Below are 24,340 nucleotides of genomic sequence, written 5' to 3'. Positions count from 1 at the left end.
ATTCTCCTGCCTCAGCCTCCCAAGTAGCTGGGACTACAGGCACACGCCCCCATGTCTGGCTAATTTTTGTAATTTTAGTTGAGACAGGATTTTGCCATGTTGGCCAGGCTGGTCTTGAATTCCTGGCCTCAAGTGATCTGCTCACCTCAGCCTCCCAAAGTGCTGGGATTACAGGCGTGAGCAACTGCACCCGGCCCTGCCTTCTCAATTATTAAAATAAAAATAAAGTAACAAAATTATAGCACACACACAGCATATGAACGTTCTTTCTGAAAGTGGACTGAAGACCAGGAAGTATCAGTTATAGACAATTCAATATACAATCTATCGCTTATATGTTTTTTCTTTTTCCGAAAAACCTGCACCAAGGAGGAAGGCTTAGGACAACTGCTACAGATAGCAAGTTAAACAAACATTTAATGCTTGAGTTTTAAAGTTCCTCACTATGTTTTTTTATCAAGGACATCTTCTGTGGCTTATATAATGCTTTTGTACATCTGTCCTTTAGTAAATAGTATATATCCTGCCCCTATTATTAGAATTCTGCATAATTCATGTATGGCCCGAGATGAAATCTGATAAACTTCTTGAATTATGAAAATAAGAGAAAAACTAACTTTTCTCCTTATCTAGACCTGATCTTGGGATAAATGCAACTGATTAGAAGTCTCATACCTATAATGTCAACAGAATGCATCTCCTAGTGATCAACATACCTACTGAGGACCATGACCTCACATCTGTAATTCAAAAGACATCAAATAAATTTTATATCTACCGTGTAATGTGTTGATTCTTTGTATGGGTAATAAATTCCAAGTATGCCATTATTGACTCTAACAAATAATTAACCATGTACTGGTAAAAAATTTCACTGAAAAAGTATTCCAATCATGAAAATCTATATACATCAAAATCGTATCAGTTTATGTCTCTCTAAAATGTAATGGATTAAAAAAACAAGAAAAAAACCATATGATTATTCTGTGACTTTTTCTCAGGCTGTGTTGATCAATAAATAATAATTTGAAGAGAAAGTGCAAATACAGTATTTAAATTCAGGATTAATTTTTAAAAATATTTTAAAATATACATTAATCATAATTACTTTTATGTCATGTTGAATTTTCAGCTAACATAAATATTTGATTGATTGTTTTAAGAGACAGGGTCTCACTATGTCACCCAGGCTGGAGTGCTGTAGCTATTCACTGACTCAATCATCACACACTACAGTCTCAAACTCCTGAACAGGGGCTAGGCGCGGTGGCTCATGCCTGTAATCCCAGCACTTTGGGAGGCTGACGCAGTTGGATCACTTGAGCCCAGGAGTTTGAGATCAGCCTTAACAATATGGCAAAACCATGTCTCTACAAAAAGCATACAAAAAATTATCTGGGCATGGTGGCATGTGCCTGTAGTCCTAGCTACTCCAGAGGGTGAGGTGGAAGTATCACCTGAGCCTGCGAGGTCAGCGCTGCAGTGAGCTGTGATTGCGCCACTGCACTCTTAACTTGAGTGACAGAGTGACAGCCTGTCTCAAAAAAAAAAAAAAAAAAAAACCTCCTGGGCTCAAGTGATCCTCCCACCTCAGCCTCCCAGGGGACCACCATGCTCAGCTTAAATACGTACATTAAAATCAATTTCCACATATAAACATTTTATGCATTTATAAACAGATAAATCAGACCTTGTGTCTAAAAGAAAGACCTGTATTTATATACCATAGGATTATACTGCAAGACTAAAAACAACCTAAATATCCAAAAGGAATAGTTTCATATCAAGTCTAAAATATAATATACAATCTTAAAATTATCATTATGAAAATCATTTGTATGATTTTAAGAACACAAAATAGAATTATTATACATGATGTAAAATAATGCATATTTTTATGCAGGTATATTCTATACCTGTATAAAAAGTACATATATGTGAGGCCAGGCATGGTGGAGCATGCCTGTAATCCCAGCACTTTGGGAGCCCAAGGTGGGCAGATCACTTGAGGTCAGGAGTTCAAGGTCAGGCTGGCCAACATGGCAAAACCCCGTCTCTACTAAAAATACAAACAAATTAGCTAGGCATGGTGGCAGGTGCCTGTAATCCCAGCTATTCAGGAGGCTAAGGCAAGATAATCGCTTGAACCCAGGAGGCAGAGGTTGCAGTGAGCCAAGATCGCACCACTGCACTCCAGCCTGGGCATACAAAAAATAAATAAAAATAAATACATATATATATATACACACACACACACATATATATACATATACACACACACACGTGAACCAGGACTGAAAGGGAACAAGTTAAAATAGCAGAATATGTGACTAGACTTTTAAATGACTTTATCTCCTTTTTCAATTATCATTAATAAACTGCTTAAATATTTATATGAGTTTCAAAGTAAACATTTACTACCAATTTATAGACTGTTAATTTCCTCAGTGTTGGAATGGTATATATAGGGCCATGGGCATCAGTGGAGCCAGCAGATATTTTAAACCAGAATTTAGAGTTGGTTTTTAAGTGTATGCACCTTCTCAAGTCTTGAAGATTGAAGTTGGAATCAAACTCCCTTGAATGTAAGAAAGCTTGCATTTGGGGAAAACTATGCAGATCAAACATCTGCAGAATAAAGTTCTCTCTGATAGGAGAGTCCTTTCTAATGAATGAATTTAAAGATATACATCCAAGTGCATTTTGTGCTCCAGAGTATCTTAAATACTTACCTTCATCTGCCCTATTAATTTCATGTTCAGGAAGCCTGGAGCTGCTGGGTCTGGAAGGTGAACCCACAGATGGCTGCAATGAAGGAAGTTCATCAACATCTCTCAAATTAGCAAGCATATCTTGGAGTTTTGACCTATTGGGCCCTAGCCCAAAAAAGTGGGGGGAGGGGAAGATAAAAAAGAAAAAAGAGAATTATCCAACTGCCTCAAAATGGTATCATAAGCCTTATTTTCCATCCATCAATATTTACCTTTAAAAATATTCTACTAGATTAGTAAGTATTTTCAAGTTTTCAAATTATTGTAAAAGTTTATTATTCTTGAAAAGAATTATACTGTTTAAGCAAATGGGATAATACCACTATTTACATAAAAAAGAATGCTCATGTCCAGTTAGACCATAAAAAATAATTCTTTAACCACTGAATATTGCTCTAAATGCAGCCAGATACAGATTGTGAACCTACTGTGCACTGAATTAAACAATAACATCCCTGTTTGTTTACATTAAGTTGCATTAATTGCCTTACATCCTGAAGCTATGGTACCCGAGGTGAAGTCTCATGCCCTACTGAATACTTACCTGAACTTTGATTCTTCATTCTCCCACATCCCTGTTTTGACTGTTTTATATAGGATAGAGGCTGAAACAGATCTTCAGTAGTTTTTCCTGTTATAAGTTTAATTAAGAATGGGAAAATCTTACCCAAAGTCTGTTATGGTTTTTTCCTATACCAGCAAAGAATATAACTATTTTTAAGCAATTTAAACTAATGCCTAGAAATGTATTTCAAGATGGTATGATTGGAGTACATGATTTGACTGGAAATATCTCTACTAGACCACATTGAAAAGACTCAAACTTTTCCAATGAGTACTAGTTCAATTAAAAAAAAAAAACAACTTCATGGTGGTTTATAAGTCAATGCTTTATATCAATTCAAAGCATGGCTTCAGTTCTATTTTTATCCTAAGTCTTTACTTGTTCCCAGACTGCTATTTTTATCAAGATAACATGAACTGAAGACATTAAACAAAATGTGCTGAAATGTGTAGTCCCTCTCTCTTCAATGAAAGATGTTAAAATTTCTCCCTTACAGTGTCATTTTTCTTCACCATACTAAAACCATATGCTAGATGTCTGAACACACTGTAATCTCCCAATTTAAGAAATCCAATTGCTTCTATTAGTAGGAATATTGTTCCAGTCAAATGGTGCAGTTTCAGTTAAGTGCTAAATTCCAACTACAGCAATGCCTTGGTATTTGACAAGAACTGAATAATCAATGGAAAAGTAGATGGATTGTGCGTAAGTCCTGGTTACCTTTCCAACTAAAAGATCTTTTATATTTCAAGACATTCATTTTTGTAGCATAATGACCTAAAGAAATATATCAACATTAAGTTAATCTGGAAATTACTTCTCACATATGATATCCAAATTTTCCTCAAAATTTCAGTTTAAGTGGTTTTTTGACATGACTCCAAAGCCATGACAAATCATCTCCCTATGCTTTTTAAGATTAAATTGTCTATCAGTAAGTATATTTGGCTAAAAGGTACGAAATGTGCTTATGTTTTAATATCAATCTTTCTCATTCTGATTTTAATCTATATTGAGATAGCATTAAACAACATCATCTCTCATTATGTAATGGCTGATACTATGTTTTAACATCAATAACAGACACTGACATTTATCAAATCAGGCTAAACACTTGTAAATTCTAAAATATTTTAAATAAAGGTTTAAATGCTTTTAAGTAATGTTTTAAGTTTAAAAGAATGTCCTAACAGGAATGATGGTCTTTAATAAGCTTTAGCATCACTACAGAGAGAGAAAAAGAAAAAGCACATCTTTCCAGTGTTTCGCAACTTTAAAATACATTTCTCGCTAAGTTAGATATTAATCTCACTTTATACTACCTTAATATCTCAAATAATCAAATTCCTATTGCCATAAAAGGGAGGCCCATATTATCAGTGAGGGTAGAAACACAAGGAGGTAGTTTAGCCTTGTTCCCCTAAGATGATTTAAGACTGTTTTCAGGAATGGTTTGCAAGCTTTTGTATTTCCATTTTGCATTCTTAACTAGATTCATTGCTAAATAATTTGCATAATGAAATAATTAAACATATATGATTCACAGGGCTAGAAATTTCCTTCTGGCTTTTGTTTTTGATGTGGCACATATTTTATTAAAAAGGAAAAAAGGAAGGCCGGGCACGGTGGCTCAAGCCTGTAATCCCAGCACTTTGGGAGGTCGAGGCGGGCGGATCACGAGGTCAGGAGATCGAGACCATCCTGGCTAACACGGTGAAACCCCGTCTCTACTAAAAAAAATACAAAAAAAACTAGCCGGGCAAGGTGGCGGGCGCCTGTAATCCCAGCTACTCGGGAGGCTGAGGCAGGAGAATGGCGTAAACCCGGGAGGCGCAGCTTGCAGTGAGCTGAGATCCGGCCACTGCACTCCAGCCTGGGCAGCAGAGCGAGACTCCGTCTCAAAAAAAAAAAAAAAAAAAAAAGGTAATATGGTAAGGTAAAAGGTATATGGTAATAATGTTATAAATAAAACCGGTCAAAAATGTTTAAATAGAAAAGAAATATTTTTAGAAGTTACATATTTGACTCTGTGCCCTGTATAGCATATAGTGCTATGAGTAAATGAGCTGCATGTTATGAACACATAGAACATTCAGGGGTAGAAATTAACTTTCTTTCTGTCACCAATGTCTAAAATTATAAGCAATAATTTTGGTGGATTGCCAGAGGTTCATACTAAATGAGTCATAAATTGTTACTAAAAAAAAAAAACCACTGTTAATACAAGCACAGGTACTTTTAAAAACCAAATTATCACTGTGTTTGAATACACAGCCCAATACTAATGAGGCTCTGGATTTATTATTGGGATACAGTATACATGATTCCATAAGTACATGTGGGTTGTTTTCTTTTAAGTTCATAATTAAATAGCTAATCATTTAATTTCAACCCCTGAGAGCAGGTGAAAAGGAAAGAGGTCAGGAGCAGAAATGAAAAAGAGTAAGTAGTTTTAGGAAAACATTGAAAAAAAAAACTGGGGGATGTAAAGAGGCAAGATTTATGATTTACAGATACAATGTTTTCCACTTACTCTTCACCCCCTTTTTCCCCTTTCTCTCCTTTTTGTATTGTTCCTTGAGTTTGGTAATTACTCCCTGGTCCACATTCCAGGCTTCAGGCATGAGACATTGGTCTTCCTTTTCTAAACAGAGTGAAACAAATGAAACAGTCTTTTTCAATAAAATATTGAACACTCTGAGTCAATATGTCTGAATGACATAACAACCATTTTCTTTATAGTATCACTAACTTAAAAAAAGTCACTGTTTATTCATTATATATATATATAAGTCACACAAAAAAATATAATCACTAAGAATAAACGATCAGTGTGATTTCCTAAAATAATAAGTTTCTCTTGAAAGACACACACACACACACACACACACACACACACACACACACCTGGAAGATTTTAGTGATTTTTAGTAAATTAAGCCCAAACACTTTACAATCAAGAACTTCTTGGCCAGGCGCGGTGGCTCACACCTGTAATTCCAGCACTTTAGGAGGCCGAGGCAGGTGGATCACATGAGGTCAGGAGTTCGAGACCAGCCTGACCAAATGGTGAAACAACATTTCTAGTAAAAAAATACAAAATTAGCCGGGCATGGGTACCTCATGCCTGTAATCCCAGCTACTTGGGAGGCTGAGGCAGGAGACTCTCCTGAACCCAGGAGGCGGAGGTTGCAATGAGCTGAGATTGTGCCACCGCACTCCCGCCTAGGCAACAAGAGCAAAACTCTGTCTCAAAAAACAAACAAACAAAAACAGAACTTCTCGTTTTCAGAATTCCACTAGGACTAACACAAAAAGATACTTTGTATTAATTTATGTGATGAGAGAAAATTATTATTTAGAGATTGTACAAAATAAACTCTAATGATCTTTTAAAGAATTTGATATTTTTGCCATGTGTTCATCAATAAGTGATAATTGCCAGGCGCGGTGGTTCACGCCTGTAATCCCAGTACTTTGGGAGGCCGAGGTGGGCGGATCACGAGGTCAGGAGATGGAGACCATCCTGGCTAACACAGTGAAACCCCGTCTCTACTAAAAATACAAAAAATTGGCCAGGTGAGGTGGCAGGCGCCTGTAGTCCCAGCTACTCAGGAGGCTGAGGCAGGAGAATGGCGTGAACCCAGGAGACAGAGCTTACAGTGAGCCAAGATTGCACCACTGCACTCCAGCCTGGGCAACAGAGCGAGACTCCATCTCAAAGAAAAAAAAAAAAAAAAGTGATAATTTTTATTTTACAGGCTTAATACATAGCATTTGTTAAAAACGTATTAATCACCCTTCATTTAAAATTTACAATTTAAGTGATGTTAAGTTTATACATTCTTAAAACAGGAAACAGCTTCTAGTAGTAAAGAAAATCAATAATCAATTGTCACTATTTCAAGAGAAGAAAATTTAAAGAATGTTATATATTTATATTTACTATAAAACAACATAAATACTATATAATGCTATGTAAATGTTAACTCAGAATGCTAGCTTGAACCAAGACTGATATCTCCAACTGCTCATTCTACATTTCCATTAGGAAGTCTAATAGATACCTCAAAGCAAACATACAAAACCAAACACCCAACCTCTCTCCCCATCCAATCTGTTCCATCCAAAGGGTTCCCCACCTTATTTGATGACAACTCTATATGTGCACTTGCTCACAGCAATACCCATTCTTTCCCACACCACATTAAATATATCAGGAAAAACTATTTTCTCTACCTTCACAAATTTCAGAATCTGGCTTCTCAGCATATCTACTACTTCTCTGACCACTATGATCTCTTGCTAGGATTACTGCAATAATTGCTTCCCCTCCCCCAAGTCTATTATCAACACTGGTTTCCTTGTGTAGTCCATTCTCAACGTAGCAGCCAGTGATAGTTTAGAATAAAATATCATGTCACCCTTCTTGCTCAAATCCCTCCCATGGCTCCCCATCTCACCACTGGTCTACATGGCCCAAGATGATCTGGTCATTTCTTACTACATTCTCCCTAGTATCACTCTGCTGTAGCTACTCTGGCTCCCTTAAATTTCTCAGGCATGCCAGGGATGCTGCTATCTTAGGGCATTTGTGCTGGCTTTCTTCTTCCTGAACACTTCTTCCCCAGATGGCCAATTCCCTCATCATGTCTTTTACTCAGTTGTTACCTTCTCAATGGGGCTTCTCATGGCCACTATATTTTATAGGTTTTTAACTTAAATATATATACACACACATATTTATTTATTTATTTTGGAGGCAGGATCTCATTCTATCAAACCAGCTGGGGTGCACTGTCACAATCTCAACTCACTGCAGACTTGACCTCCTGGGCTCAAGCAATCCTCCCACCTCTGCCCCGCAAGTAGCTGGGACAACAGGTGTGTACCACCATGCCCAGCTAATTTTTAAAAAATTTTTTGTAGAGATGAAGTCTCGCTACATTGCCCAGGCTGGTCTCAAACTCCTGAGCTCAAGCAATCTTCCCACCTCAGTCTCCCAAAGTGCTGGGATTACAGGCATGAGCCACCGCACCCAGCTAACCACTCTATTTTGAATTGTAAACTGCCCTCTCTACCCTACACTGACCTGAGCTCTCCCTATCTCCCTTACTCTGTACTTTTTCTACTTTCCAAAGCATTTATCACCTTCTGACATACTATATCCTCTTAGTTGAATGTAAGCACCAGAAGCATAAGGATCTTTACCTAGAAAACCTGGCAAATAGAAAGCACTTGATCAGTATTTGTTGAATGAATGATCGGAGTAAACCAAAGTGAACCATAATAAACAGAAATCTGTTTTTAACAATTTGAGTTTCAATCCAGTTTAGACAACTGTTTCCTGGGCCTCTGAATATAATACTATTAAAAATCACTTTAAACAACACTTTTACACACTTAACTATAATCTATCAATAGGAAAAACATTCTTTATCTTCCCAGAAAGACGTAACAATTAAAAATGTTAATTTTCATCAATCAAGTCTTAATAATAAATTAAACTAGATGGCTTTTGGGTCCGCAGAATGCCTTCAGGTTTTTGAAGTTAAAATGTAGCCTTATAATCTTACTAGACTCATAAAAACAATAATAATCATGGAAGATGTACGGTAAAATCTTTTTGCTTGCGAGAATCTAGCCAGATTCTGAACCTAAGCATATTCCTCTTTTTTTTTTGGTGGAGCGGGGAGGGAGTACAGTAGAAGAGAGATGGAGTGAACCCTTAAAATGGTTTAAATGTTCACTCAATTAGACAAGTTTTGCAATCTAGTTTTTGTTAATTTGTTAAAAGTGAACCCTTTGAATCTGAATTATAAAATTCTAAAACACACAAGTCAAACGACTGGTAAAGAAATCTCCAGTAAACTGAAAGATTCCATTTACTCATGCTCACTAACAGAACTATCCAGAAAACTCAGTTGTGAGAACAGTCACACATGTGACTCATATAGTAGGCTAAGTAAAATGTACACACATGTATCATATAATACATTGAGCTATGAATCATACATTAAAGTAAAGGAAGTTATACAAGGAACAGTGCAGCTGTCCTTGGGAAAAACCAACCTCCGGTACCCTTGCTATATGAGTCACAATTAAAACAACCAAGTATATCTATGCAGATGTGTGATACCTCACAGAAAGACCTCAGTGCGGCACGGCAGATGCAGCTATGTTGGTGGACTTGCCTAAAATATGAGTAACTTGATACACAAGCTCAGCAGGGAATAAGACAGAATAGAGGCCTGTTTCACTTTAACTTCCCTTTGGTTTCCAGACCTGCCTTCTTGAAAGAAAAGCCAGTCACTAGATAGCCACTGTATTCTTCAATGACTAAATAAGTATCTTAGATAATTCTTCAATTATTTGCTACAAAAAAAGGAAAGAAGTGCCATTGGTACCATGACAGAGTCCCCGAAGGTAATGGAAAATTTACACGGTTTAAGGAAAAGTAAAGGCATAAGAAAAATTTATTGTGTGCTATGGTTATAAAGTTACTATTGTCAATATTATCAATGCACAAGAAAACTTTCTTTTTTTTTTTTTGAGACAGAGTCTCGCTCTGTTGCCCAGGCTGGAGTGCAATGGTGCAATCTCGGCTCATTGCAACCTCTGCCTCCCAGGTTCAAGTGATTCTCTTGCCTCAGCCTCCCAAGTAGCTGGGATTTCAGGCACCCGCCATAATGCCCAACTAATTTTTGTATTTTTAGCAGAGACAGTGTTTCACCAGGTTGGCCAGGCTGGTCTCAAACTCCTGACCTTAGGTGATCCACCCACCTTGGCCTCCCACAGCGCTGGGATTACAGGCGTGAGCCACTGCGCCCGGCCCAGAAAACTATTTTTTAATGATTCTGGGGCAAATGAACCTACCAATCATCCTAGAAAGTAATTTTCAACTGAATCCAAAGGGCAAGAAGAAGTCAGCTGGACTTAGAAATACAATCAGTTTCTTCCTCTCATAGGAAGCTCCAATATAAAAGCAAAATAATACACTACAAGTGACTATCCCTTTCCCGAAATGCTTGGGACTAGAAGTATTTCGGATTTCAAATTATTTTGGATTTTGGAATATTTGTATTATACTGGTTCAGCACCCCCCAATCCAAAAATCCAAAATCCAAAATGCTCCAATGCATATTTTCTTTAAGTATCATGTCAGTGCTCAACAAGTTTCAGAATTTGGAGCATTTCGGATTTCAAATTTCACATCAGGGATAGACAGTCAACCTTACTTAAGTAACTTACTTAACACCTCAACAAAAAGAGTCATTAAAAGATTCAACAAATGGGCCAGGCCTGGTGGCTCATGCTTGTAATCCCTCAGCTTTGGGAGGCTGAGGCGGGCGGATCATTTGAGGTCAGGAGTTCGAGACCAGCCTGACCAACATGGTGAAACACCGTCTCCACTAAAATACAAAAAATACTCAGGCGTGGTGGAAGGCACCTGTAATCCCAGCTACTCCGGAAGGCTGAGGCAGGGGAACTGCTTGAACCCAGGAGGCGGAGATTGCAGTGAGCCAAGATCGTGCCACTGCACTCTAGCCTAGGTGACAGAGTGAGAACTCCATCAAAAAAAAAAAAAAAAAGAGATTCAACAAATGCCCTTATTATAATGGTTTGTGATAACTAAGCAGGGGGCGGGGGGAGGTTGAAGTCTACCCTGAATGCAAGGCAGAAAAATTAGCAACATAACAAAATATCTCTTCTAGACCTTGTGCTACTGGGATTGCTCAATATTTACAGAGGAAGAACATCTCCTTGAGGCAAGCACAAGTCAATTTTATTGTATAATGTCTCAGATGGAAAAAAAGGTTACAAAAAATCTATTTTAGTTTGTTAAAAACATTAGGAAACCTTTTCCTTAACTTACCTAACAGAGTTTTCTTATCAGTCACTACATATAATAACCAAGCAATCGTGAAGGAGGAAAAATTTCAACAAAATTTTTAAAGGAATGAGAGAAGGAAAAGATATCTTACTTTTTTTTCATTTTGGCTTTAGAATTCTTTCATTTTTCCTTCAGAGAAGAAACATACCAAAAAAAACAGGGATTTAATTAGTATTTCTAACGTGTATAACTAAAAATGTAAAAAAAAAGAAGTTCTTCATTTTAAGCAAAACACACTAAGTAACAGTTGGACAGAAGTAATACCTGTGTTCCAGTCTTATAGCCTGTGTTCTAGTTCTTAAAGGTATATGAGAATCTGTATTTATCCCAAGTAAATTAACATAGAAACAGAAGCCTTTTGGCCGGAACCGCCATCTTCCAGTAATTCGCCAAAATGACGAACACAAAGGGAAAGAGAGGCACCCGATATATGTTCTCTAGGCCTTTTAGGAAACATGGAGTTGTTCCTTTGGCCACGTATATGCGAATCTATAAAAAAGGTGATATTGTAGACATCAAGGGAATGGGTACTGTTCAAAAAGGAATGCCCCACAAGTGTTACCATGGCAAAACTGGGAGAGTCTACAACGTTACCCAGCACGCTGTTGGCATTGTTGTAAACAAACAAGGGCAAGATTCTTGCCAAGAGAATTAATGTGCGTATTGAGCACATTAAGCACTCTAAGAGCCGAGATAGCTTCCTGAAACGCGTGAAGGAAAATGATCAGAAAAAGAAAGAAGCCAAAGAGAAAGGTACCTGGGTTCAGCTGAAGCGCCAGCCTGCTCCACCCAGAGAAGCACACTTTGTGAGGACCAATGGGAAGGAGCCTGAGCTGCTGGAACCTATTCCCTATGAATTCATGGCATAATAGGTGTTAAAAACATAAATAAATAAAAGACCTCTGGGCTGAAAAAAAAACAGAAACAGAAAACCAAATACTCACTTACAATTCGGAGCTGAACAGTAGGTACTTATGGACATAAAGACAGCAACAAAGACACTGGGGACTACTAGACGCGGGAGGCAGGAAGGGTAGTAAAGGCTGAAAAACCAACTGGTAAGTAAGGGTACTATGCTCAGTACATGGGTGACGATATCATTCATATCCTAAACTGCATCATCACACAATACAACCAAGTAACAAACCTGCAAATGTACTCCCAAAACTAAAATAAAAGTTGAAAAAGAAAAAAAACAAACAACCAACCAAAAAAATACTATTTATAAACAGGGTAATCTGTATAATTTGGGACTTAAATCTTTTTGAGGAGACCACTCAATATTGAAAAGATAACAATTGGCTGCAAATTATTTACATATATGGGAAACAAATCAAATCTTCAGTTATTCATGCAACATGAAGAAATGATTTTAAAATTCATACGGAGAATTCAAGTTCAAACATCATGAAAGGTTGGACCCAAACCAACAGATCCCTATCCTCTTCTGGGAAGAACATAATATAAAACTTAACTTTAAAAAAGTAAATACAAGGCTGGGAGCAGTGGCTCATGCTTGTAATTCCAGCACCTTGGAAGGCTGAGGTGGGCAGATCACCTGATGTCAGGAATTTCAAGACCAGCCTGGCCAACATGGTGAAACCCTGCTTCTACTAAAAATACAAAAATTAGCCGGGTGTGGTGGCGCACACCTGTAGTCCCAGCTACTCAGGAGGCTGAGGCATGAGAATTGCTTGAACCCGGGAGGTTGCAGTGAGTTGGGATCATGCCACTGCACTCCAGCCTGGGTGACAGAGTGAGACTTGGTATCAGAGAAAAAAAAAAAAAAAGTAAACACACTGCTGAGCTTAGAAAGAAAAACAATGAAAAATGTCAGGTGCCAGCAATAAAGCATAAACATAGCCAGACCCTGCTGCTGCAACTCAGTGGGATATCTGTCCTGGCTATAAGCCTTAATGCCTGTATAAAAAGTCAATATACAACTCTAAGTAAGATTTCTTTACATATGTTACAGACAATTAAAAATATAATTTCAATATAGCACTGCTTTGAATAGCAAAAAAGCTAAGAGTACTTTTAATGATCTATGCACAAAATTTTTACAGGAAAAATTAAACAACTTTTTTTTTTGAGACAGAGTCTCGCTCTCGCGCCCAGGCTGGAGTGCAGTGGTGCGCAACCTCCACCTCCCAGGTTCAAGCGATTCTCCTGCCTCAGCTTCCCGAGTAGCTGGGACTACAGGCGTGTGCCACAACGTTCGGCTAATTTTTTGTATTTTTAGCAGAAACGGGTTTAACCGTGTTAGCCAGGATGGTCTCGATCTCCCGATCTCGTGATCTGCCCGCCTTGGCCTCCCAAAGTGCTGGGATTACAGGCGTGAGCCACTGCACCTGGCCAACAACTTTTTTAAGGTCATAAAAATGAATAAATATCCTATGGTGAAGAACAGTAAAAAAGAAAAGAAAAAATATCTATTTAATATAGCTGTTTAAATAAAAGTAGATGAAAAGTTCATAATGTGGTGTATCTACATCTAAATAATAAATTCTATAAAACAATTTTTTTTTTTTTTTTTTTTTTTTGAGACGGAGTCTCGCTCTGTCACCCGGACTGGAGTGCAGTGGCCAGATCTCAGCTCACTGCAAGCTCCGCCTCCCGGGTTTACGCCATTCTCCTGCCTCAGCCTCCCGAGTAGCTGGGACTACAGGCGCCAGCCACCTCGCCCGGCTAGCTTTTTGTATTTTTTAGTAGAGATGGGGTTTCACCGTGTTAGCCAGGATGGTCTCGAACCCCTGACCTCGTGATCCGCCCGTCTCGGCCTCCCAAAGTGCTGGGATTACAGGCTTGAGCCACTGCGCCTGGCCTAAAACAATTTTATATCATGTTTGGAGCTACTTTTATCTTTATGGATGAAATATTAACTTAAAGGAACGTCTATTTCAAATAAAAAAACATGGGTTCATCTTTTAAGAAAACTTAGTGGAAGTTTTCATATAAAGATAAACAAAAAATAATATCAAAACGATACATTACATTCTCCCAACAAATAAATACTTGCCCAAATATTAAGCCATTAAGGTCTTTTCAATCTAGCAAATGTTCTTAAATTTCAGTGGGTGAAAAGCAACACAAACCATAAATCTTATCCTAAATATCTTCATGAAAATCTAAATATAAACTTAAGAGTATTTGAATATTTGCAGATCACAAGGTCAGGAGTCTGGGACCAGCCTGGCAAATGCAGTGAAACCCCATCTCTAATAAAACTACAAAAAATTAGCTGGGGGTGGTGGCGGGCACCTGTAATCCCAGATGCTTGGGAGGCTGAGGTAAGAGAATTGCTTGAACCCTGGAAGCAGAGGTTGCAGTGAGCTGAGATCGCACCACTGCGCTCCAGTCAGGCAACAGTGTGAGACTCTGTCTCAAAACCAACCAACCAACCAATCAACCAGAAAACATTTGGCTGGGCACAGTGGCTCAACTTGTATTCTAGCACTTTGGGAGGCTGAGGTAGGAAGATCACTTGAGCCCAGGAGTTAGAGACTAGCCTGGGCAATATAGTGAAACCCATCTCTATTTTTTTATTAATAAATAAGTAAATAAATAAAAGCAATATTCATCAATAGTATCATTTAGTGTAATTTTCTGTTTTAGTTAAAATTCTCAAATATGGGCAAAAATATGTCATTCATTCATTCATTCATTCATTCAGAGATGGGGTCTCACCATATCTCCCAGGCTGGTCTGGAACTCCTGGGTTCAAGTTATCCTCCCGCTTCAGACTCTGGAGTCGCTGAGATTACAAGTATGAGCCACTGCGCCCAGCCTTATTTAAATTTAACATAAATTGGAAAACTTTAATGTCAAAATTCTGAATCTCGGCCGGGCACAGTGGCTCACGCCTGTAATCCCAGTACTTTGGGAGGCTGAGGCAGGCGGATCACCCGAGTTCAGGAGTTCAAGATCATCCTGGCCAAGGAGGCGAAGCCCAGTCTCTACTAAAAGTACAAAAATTAGCTGGGCTTGGTGGTGCACACCTGTAGTACCAGCTACTCGGGAGGCTGAGGCAGGAGAATGGCGTGAACCGGGGAGATGGAGCTTGCAGCGAGCCGAGATTGCGCCACTATACTCCAAACTGGGCAACAGAGCAAGACTCTGTCTCAAAAAAACAAAAAAATCCAACTATTTTCTCATTAATACTTTAGCATGTCTTAGCTAAGTCTTCTATACAATCACATCTCTATGCCATTAATTTGTATTGAAATAAATATAATTTGACATTTAACAAATCAATACATTCTAAAATCTCATTGTGAGGTGTCAGAAAATTGCAAACAACTTTTTGCAGATTCAAAACCAAAGACTCTTGTAAACTATTTGAAAACAGGGAAATGGAAATAAGGTAACCTTCTGTATGTTTGCCTCTCACCTTTCCCCTATGCCAAAGCACAATCCTGAAAAAGTAAATTACAATACCAAATTATAGCATGTAATCCTATTTCCTCTGTATAAGGACTCTACCTTCTCAGTGGCAGAAAAACTTAAGAAAAATTTTTCAGCCAAACATTAAAGAATGCTAAATAATGTTTAATTTCAAAATGTGTTAAATACAAATTAATTATTTTTCACAAGGTTTAGTAAATTCTTGCTGTCATGAACTGTGAAAGATTACTATGTTAGTCATATTTACCTTGTGGATATGTGAATACTATAGAAGTTACCTACCTATAAATGCAAAATATGCTCTACACTTTAAAAACAGAGAAAGCGGGCTGGGCACAGTGGCTCACGCCTGTAATCCCAGCACTTTGGGAGGCCAAGGCAGGTGGATCATGAGGTCAGGAGATCGAGACCATCCTGGCTAATACAGTGAAACCCCGTCTCTACTAAAAATACAAAAAATTAGCCGGGCATGGTGGCAGGCACCTGTAGTCCCAGCTACTGGGGAGGTTGAGGCAGAAGAATGGTGTGAACCCAGGAGGTGGAGCTTACAGTGAGCCGAGACCGTGCCACTGCACTGCAGCCTGGGAGACAGCGAGACTCCATCTCAAAAATAAATAAATAAACAAACAAACAAACAGAGAAACCGGCTGGGTGCTGTGGCTCAAGCCTGTAATCCCAGCACTTTGGGAGGCTGAGGTGGGTGGATCACTGGAGGTCAGGAGTTCGAGACCAGCCTGGCCAAAATGGCGAAACCCCATCTCTACTAAAAATACAAAAATTTGCCAGGCATGGTGGCAGGTGCCTGTAATCCCAGCTACTAGGGAGGCTGAAGCCGCCCCGGGAGGCAGAGGTTGCAGTGAGCCGAGAGTGCCATTGCACTCAGGCCTAGGCAACAAAAGCAGAACTCCATCTCAAAAAGAAATAAATAAATAAGGAGAGAAACCAATTACCCATTCCTTTTCCTCAAAGAAGCAAAAAATTTCCTAGTCCTCCCTTAACAGGTCTTAATGTAATCTAATTTGTAGATTTGTCAATTAAAGAGCAGGAGACCAACAGTTAATGTGCCAGAATAGCTAAACAAAAAGAAAGATTTTGTCACTTACTTTTCCCCAATATATTTAGTTTTTTTGAAAACTAGTTTCCTAAACCCTTCATAAGAAAAATGTGTGCTCTTGTTTTAAGTGAAATGTATATGACACATAGTAAAAATATAACTTCAAAATCGAAGATGAAATATCCTTAAAATTTTGCTTTAGGGTTGAAAGAAAACCTTGAAAGTAGGAAGTCATATTAGGTAATCAGCAGAACTATACGGTGTAGCAGACAAAAAATTACAAGTGTGAAAATAACTTTATCCCTTTTTTATGAGACAGGGTCTTACTCCGTCACTCAGGCTGGCATGGCTTGATCATGGCTCACTTCAACCTCCCCAGGCTCAAATGATCCTCGCACCTTGGCATCCCAAGCAGCTGGGACTACAGGCACACGCCACCATGCCCAGTTAATTTTTGTATTTTTTTGTAGAGATAGGGTTTTGCCATGTTGCCCAGCCTGGTCTCGAACGTCTTGACTCAAGCAATCCTCCCACCTTGGCCTCCCAAAGTCCTGAGATCACAGGTCTGAGCCACCCAGCCAACTTTATCAATTTTTTTAAAGAATAAAATATTCAAAATTTAAAGTTCAACATAGTTAGGTTGGCCCCAAAGAAGAGCTCCAATGAGGCTGAGAGTGGTGGCTCATATCTCTAATTCCAGCATTTTGGGAGACCAAGATAGGAGGATCACTTAAACCCATTTTGAGACCAGCCTGGGTGACATGGCAAGATCTTGTCTCTACTAAAAACCAAAAACAGGCCGGGCGCGGTGGCTCAAGCCTGTAATCCCAGCACTTTGGGAGGCCGAGACGGGCGGATCACGAGGTCAGGAGATCGAGACCATCCTGGCTAACAGCGTGAAACCCCGTCTCTACTAAAAAATACAAAAAACTAGCCGGGCGAGGTGGCGGGTGCCTGTAGTCCCAGCTACTCGGGAGGCTGAGGCAGGAGAATGGCGTAAACCCGGGAGGCGGAGCTCGCAGTGAGCTGAGATCCAGCCACTGTACTCCAGCCTGGGTGATAGAGCGAGACTCCGTCTCAAAAAAAAAAAAAAAAAAAAAAAACACCAAAAACAGTTGCCAGGCGTAATGGTGCACACCTGTGATCACTTGAGCCCAGGAGGTTGAAGGTGTAGTTTGTTGTATTCAAGCCACTATGCTCCAGTCTGGGCATCAGAGTGACACTTTATCTCAAAAAAAAGAAAAGCTCCAAGGAAAATGTAGTACACAGAGTGTAAACTAATTAAATAATGAAATTCTTCAATCTCAAGAGAAAATTTCTTTCATTTTCAATCTCTGTCTCTGTCTCTCTCTCTCTCTCACAAATAAACATACATCTGATGAAATTAATCACTTTTATTTTGAAGGATTTATCACAATCCTACCTTAAGTCGATTCAATTACTTTCTTCAGAAAGTGTGCCATTGGGCCAGGCACAGTGGCTCATGCCTGCAAACCTAGCACTTTGGGAGGTCGAGGCAGGTGGATCACCCCGAGGTCAGGAGTTCAAGACCAGCCTGGCCAACATGGCAAAACCCCGTCTCTACTAAAAATACAAAAATTAGCTGGGCATGGTCGTGGGCACCCGTAATCCGAACTACCTGGGAGGCTGAGGTAGAAGAACAGATTGAACCTGGGAGGCGGAGGCTGCAGTGAGCCAAGATTGCCGCACTGTACTCTAGCCTGGGTAACAGAGCTGGACTCCATCTCAAAAAAAAAAGTGTACCTTTGTTCTGTTAAATAACTTGATAGCGATAATGTCTCCATACTAGAATGATCTATGCTGTGGAAGTTTCCCCAAGATACTTGTTTTAACTCTTATTAGATGTTTAAAATATTCGATTTTTTAGAACATTTTGAGAATAAAAATTCTATGCCTTGTACAAACTGTCAAATCTTAAACTACAATGACTGACTACAATATTCTAACTTATACTTCTTTTTGCATGTAAGATGTCAGAAATGAGATCTCCAAAAATCCTCTAAAGTCTCATAATCAATTTCCACAAAAATCTAGATTTGCAAGTTCTACTGTCTAAACAGAAAACAGAATATTCTATTTAGTAATTCAAATTATTTTTATACTGTATTGTTGTTGTTTTTTTTTCTTTTTAAATGAGGTAGTTATACAATGTTCTTTAAACATACACACACAAACACCCTGGATAAAGGGTGCTAGTAGTAACAAGTTCACAGAATGTTCAATATTTCAACATTATAGTTAAGATGTTGCCCTCCTGGTAAAATATAAATTTCTTTTATTTACTTAACATCTCTGGTTGGATCCAGTATGCTTCCTTACCCCAGTCTGTTCCATCGCCTGCACTTCTAGATTCATTGTCTCCTTCCTCTGATGTAACCAAGAAGTCAAACTCCTTTAGAGCTTCTTTTGTATCTCGATCTTCACTGCTGTCAGACAATGCTTTTTTCCTAACAATCTGATGGAAAAACATGCTAAATTAAATAAGAGATAGTTTCCCTTCACCGCTGAATAAGAAAATTCAATTATTTTCTTCAGAAAGTGTACCTTTGTTGTGTTAAATAACTGTACGATCTAACTCAGTGAAAATCACATAGTTTTAAAAAAGATGTACATTATAAATTTTAAAGCAGTAATTTAGACTTTGTTCAACGGTATTACGGCTTGTTTTAAGTAAACCAATGGAACCACATACTGAAATATAAGACATGTATTGAAACAGCAGCTAGTTGATTTACAACATACTTTGTTAGGTTCCCATAATTATTTCTACTGTCCCAACCTTGCATCAGTTTTCTCTAGTGGCTCTCCATGTATTTAATTTTTTCCCTAAAATGTTGATTTTTCAGAGTGCATCTAACTTAGATTTAACACCAAATTGGTAAAGGCTGTTATGTTTCATTTTTCTATATTTAGAAATGACTCTGGAATCATAAATCCAGTTGAAGGGCTAAAACTTAAGCTTAATATATGCAAAGACAATTTTTGAGATCTATACGCCTAAGCTCTTTATGAATTATCTCCTTCTCAATCACCTTTACCAACATGGGCATAAAGAAATTAGGATGCTAGGTTTGCATTTTCTTTGAATAAAATTTCAATATCTCAGTTTCTCTCGACTTCAGCTTCTTCACTTCATGCAAAACAGAAATAGCATGATATGATCAAATGTTATCACTGGACTATAATGAGTGGCTTAAAAATATAAAAGTTTTACAGACAGACCAACAGGATAGACTAGAGAGTTCAGAAGTAGACCCCAAGACATGACAAACACGTAACTTGTATGGCCCTGTTCCCATGCTGATAATTGGTATCATTCATCAATCACAGCATTCGTCATCAAAGACAAGATACAGCCTCAGAAATCCTTCTCAGCACAGCACTCCAAGAAACCACTACCAACAGAACAAAGGTGGCATCATAGATAAAACCTATGTGGCCTTAACTGTCCTGGTACATATAAAAACTGGATAGGGGAAATCAAAGAAGTATTTAATGACGCTAGAATAATTTGTTTAACTATTTGGGATATTTTCCTAAAATCAAGAAATACTTCTATGCTTACAGCACCTCCCACTCTTAACATCTAGCAAATCTATTGGACAAACAAAAAAAGCAAGATCAGTGTGGCAGACTGGGACAGAAAACCCATGCTGAATGTGTATTCTTTTATTTTTTTTTTATTTTTTTTATTTTTTGGTTGAGACAGAGTCTTGCTCTGTCGCCCAGGCTGGAGTGCAGTGGCCCGATCTCAGCTCACTGCAAGCTCCGCCTCCCGGGTTTACGCCATTCTCCTGCCTCAGTCTCCCAAGTAGCTGGGACTACAGGCGCATGCCACCTCGCCCGGCTAGTTTTTTTGTATTTTTTTTTTTTTTAGTAGAGACGAGATTTCACTGTGTTAGCCAGGATGGTCTCGATCTCCTGACCTCGTGATCCGCCCGTCTCGGCCTCCCAAAGTGCTGGGATTACAGGCTTGAGCCACCGCGCCCGGCCATGTGTATTCTTTTATTTTTTTTTTTTTTTTTTTTTTTTTTTTGGTTGAGACAGAGTCTTGCTCTGTCGCCCAGGCTGGAGTGCAGTGGCCCGATCTCAGCTCACTGCAAGCTCCACCTCCCGGGTTTACGCCATTCTCCTGCCTCAGTCTCCCAAGTAGCTGGGACTACAGGCGCATGCCACCTCGCCCGGCTAGTTTTTTTGTATTTTTTTTTTTTTTTAGTAGAGACGAGATTTCACTGTGTTAGCCAGGATGGTCTCGATCTCCTGACCTCGTGATCCGCCCGTCTCGGCCTCCCAAAGTGCTGGGATTACAGGCTTGAGCCACCGCGCCCGGCCATGTGTATTCTTTTATAAATACAAAACCATATTCTAATATTCTTTTCTAATTTTCCCTAGGTAGCCAGCCTAAGGTAGAAAGGTGTATCTGGGCCGAGCACGGTGGCTCATGCCTGTAATACCAGCACTTTGGGAGGCCGAGACAGGTGGATCACAAGGTCAGGAAGTCGAGATCATCCTGGCGAACACAGTGAAAACCCCGTCTCTACTAAAAATACGAAAGAAAAAAATTAGCGGGGCGCAGTGGCGGGCGCCTGCAGTCCCAGCTACTTGGAAGGCTGAGACAGGAGAATGGCGTGCACCCAAGAGGCGGAGCTTGCAGTGAGCCGAGACTGCACCACTGCACTCCAGCCTGGTGACAGTGTAAGACTCCATCACAAAAAAAGAAAAAGAAAAAGAAAAAGAAAGGTGTATCTGAAGAGTTATGCCAACAGGACACCCCAATTCTCAGAGTTCTACATATAAATATATTGCCTAATCTATCTTCTTTTACCCTAGAGGCTTAATGTCTCCCTCTTCTAGACTCTGATGAGTTGCCAGCTGTAATTCAGAGGGACCATCACCAACATCTTACAGACGGAGTCCTTGTTCTCACTGCCTGACAAAAAGACCAGGGAAAATCCATAAGAAGTACGTGGAACTTCAAATTGCAAGTCTGAATGTATTTTCAACATTAAATACGGTATTAAGTAACAAAAGCAACTCTTGGGGAAAAAAACCTGTTACTAGTCTCATCGCCTCAGTATAACCTTACGAAGAATAAAGATAAATGACATATTTATTACTGTCATTGCAGATTACTATTTACTAAGTATCCTACTTTAAATAAATAAACCAAAAGTCTTCTGCTTTTAATGTTTAGGTATAGAAGAAAAGTGAATTGCGTTTACCACTGGAGAACAGGATTAGAATAGGAAGGGGTACAGTTTGTAATAATAAGCATATATTACTTTTCTTCCTGACATAGAAGGTTCCACTCCACTTCTACCTTCAATCAGCTTATAAACCAATTTAAGAAATTAAGAGAAAACCAAAGACGTTATGGGTTGCATAGGATGCCTAAGCAGATTAGAAAAATGAATAAACTGTCACTTCAAAAACCATTAGGAGGGCCATGACACAAAGGGACATGGGATTCTTTATACTATGGCTAAAAAAAGAGTTAATAGCTCTTAGTTCCATTCTTTTTCCTCCTAAAGTTCCTGAATGTGGAGACTAAATGTTGCTGCAGAAGTTAGCCTTCACACAGTTTGGAACTCATCACTTTTTACATGCATGTTATAATCTCAAGGTTGTTATTACACTTAACTGGTGATGATGAGAATGCTAATAATAATGACGGCAAAGAAAAATAAGGGCCAAGTGCAGTGACTCACGCCTGTAATCTCTGCACTTTGGGAGGCCGACAAGGGTCGGCCTCATATGAGAAAGAAGAGCCTCATATCCTCTTCTTTCTCTTTGCCATCTTTGGAGTTTGTTCTTCGGGTTACATGTGGGATTATTTTCCACCTCTGCATCTTCTTCTTTTTCTTCATTATCTGCCTCTTCACCTTCTTTTACATTTCTTTTGTTCGTTCGTTCATTCTTTTTTCTTTTTTTGAGACAGAACTTTGCTCTTTTCACCCAGGCTGGAGTGCAGTGGCACAATCTCAGCTCACTGCAACCTCTGCCTCCGCGATTCTCTTGCCTCAGGCTCCTGAGTAGCTGGGATTATAGGTGTATGTCACCATGCCCCACTAACTTTTTGTATTTTTCGTAGAGATGGGCTTCATCATGTTGGCCAGGATGGTCTTGAACTCCTGGCCTTGTGATCCGCCCGTCTCGGTCTCCCAAAGTGCTGGGATTACAGGCGTGAGCCTCCACGCCCAGCCAAAACTAAAAAAATTTTTTAGTGCAGTGGTATGATCATGGTTCACTGCAACATCAAATTCCTGGGCTCAAGCGATCCTCCTTCCTCAGCCTCCTGCGTAGTTGGAAATACAGGTGTGTGCCATCATACATGGCTAATTAAAAAAAATTTTTTTTTTAGATATGGGGTCTTGCTATGTTGCTTAGGCTTATGTTGCCTGGCCTCAACTGATCCTCCCACTTCAGCCTCCTGAGTAGCTGGGATTACAGGCACAAGCCACTGCACCCAGCACAGAACTACTATGATCTGCACTAATTAGAAGACAGTATATTTATTATGTTGCTTACTTAAAAAGATAACAGTCTATGGTTTAGGAATTTCTAGTAAGATCATATGTAATAGTTTTAATAATTGGTTTATGAATGTTTTAAATATTTAAATTGATATTACTAACAGAAACATATAGCATCATGATTCAAGGCATTATTTAATACTGAGCTATGAATAAAGTATTTTGATGGAAAAATAATATCTCAATGCCAGCATCCCATAGAAATCACAAGGAGCTACACAATTTCCAGATGATCAGGACACAGAAAAAGTGTCACAGAAATTTAGGTTTTTCCTTTTACTATGGTAAATTGAGACATATGCTACTACTGCTTGTTTGGGTAAGAAAAATTGGAAGTTACTACTTGAAGTTCAAATAATTTCCATGGCAGGGCTTTATCAGTAGAGTACTACCGAATAGTGGTGAGGGAAAACAATAATCTGGTAGTAATAATTTGAGTCTCTGATGGCGCCCAAGAAACAGAAGGCATAAAACACAGAGAGGTTACACTTAGAAAGCACTTTATAGTTAAACAGATCATTTTCGCACATATTGTCTCTTTGTTCCTCACAAAATCCTCCATGGTTAAAATGGCTATTTATAACGATCCTCATTTTACAAATGAAAAAAACTAAGCCTGAAGCATTAAGAAACACAAATAGTGGCAAAACTGGAGCTTAAACCCAAGTCTTTATTTAGAGGTCCAATCTGCTTTATATTACTTTACTTTCCTCCTCTCTATTAATAAATTAATGTGAAAGAAAAAATGCAAACATTTTCCTAGACAAAGCAAAACATGTCCTCATATCTTACTTAAAAAAAAAGGAAAAGGAGTAGGAGGAAGAAAGAAGAAGAGAGAGAAGGGAGAAGGGGAGAAAAGCGAAGAGAGAAGAAAAGGGGAAAGAGGGAAAAAGAGACGAAAATAGAGAAGGGAAGAGAAAGAAGTAGCTACTTAGAGACATCTCTCATTCCAAGAAACTGCCATGGGAAAGTCAATAAGCTTATAAACATCTGAACAAAACTTGAGTAGAATCCTAAACAATTTTGAAGAAATCTAATGGAAGAGTTCTGAAAGTCTACAGAATTTGTCTACCAAAACAATCCTGACAAGAGAGACAA

At 38.8% G+C, this 24,340-nt stretch overlaps 1 protein-coding gene and 1 pseudogene across 6 annotated transcripts in view; one reads left to right on the top strand and one right to left on the bottom strand.

The window, feature by feature from the left end:
- Nucleotides 1-24,340, bottom strand: part of STRN (striatin) — a 139,753-nt gene that overhangs the window by 42,504 nt on the left and 72,909 nt on the right. For 5 of the 6 annotated variants that reach the window (XM_033176045.1, XM_033176046.1, XM_033176043.1 and 2 more), the window contains 4 exons: nucleotides 19,029-19,164; nucleotides 5,870-5,980; nucleotides 3,316-3,402; nucleotides 2,733-2,876 (listed from right to left, as the gene is read on the bottom strand). In XM_033176045.1, the coding sequence (XP_033031936.1) occupies nucleotides 2,733-2,876; nucleotides 3,316-3,402; nucleotides 5,870-5,980; nucleotides 19,029-19,164 (478 nt within the window). The remainder of the gene's footprint in view (nucleotides 1-2,732; nucleotides 2,877-3,315; nucleotides 3,403-5,869; nucleotides 5,981-19,028; nucleotides 19,165-24,340) is intronic. The other variant, XM_033176042.1, reaches the window with a different exon arrangement.
- Nucleotides 11,610-12,112, top strand: LOC117062476 (annotated as a pseudogene).

This window comes from Trachypithecus francoisi, unplaced genomic scaffold (assembly GCF_009764315.1).
Source record: "Trachypithecus francoisi isolate TF-2019V2 unplaced genomic scaffold, Tfra_2.0 Lachesis_group17, whole genome shotgun sequence".
Classification (NCBI taxonomy): domain Eukaryota; kingdom Metazoa; phylum Chordata; class Mammalia; order Primates; family Cercopithecidae; genus Trachypithecus; species Trachypithecus francoisi.
The sequence above is the reverse complement of the archived record's forward strand: the minus strand, read 5'-3'. Positions and strand labels throughout refer to the sequence as shown.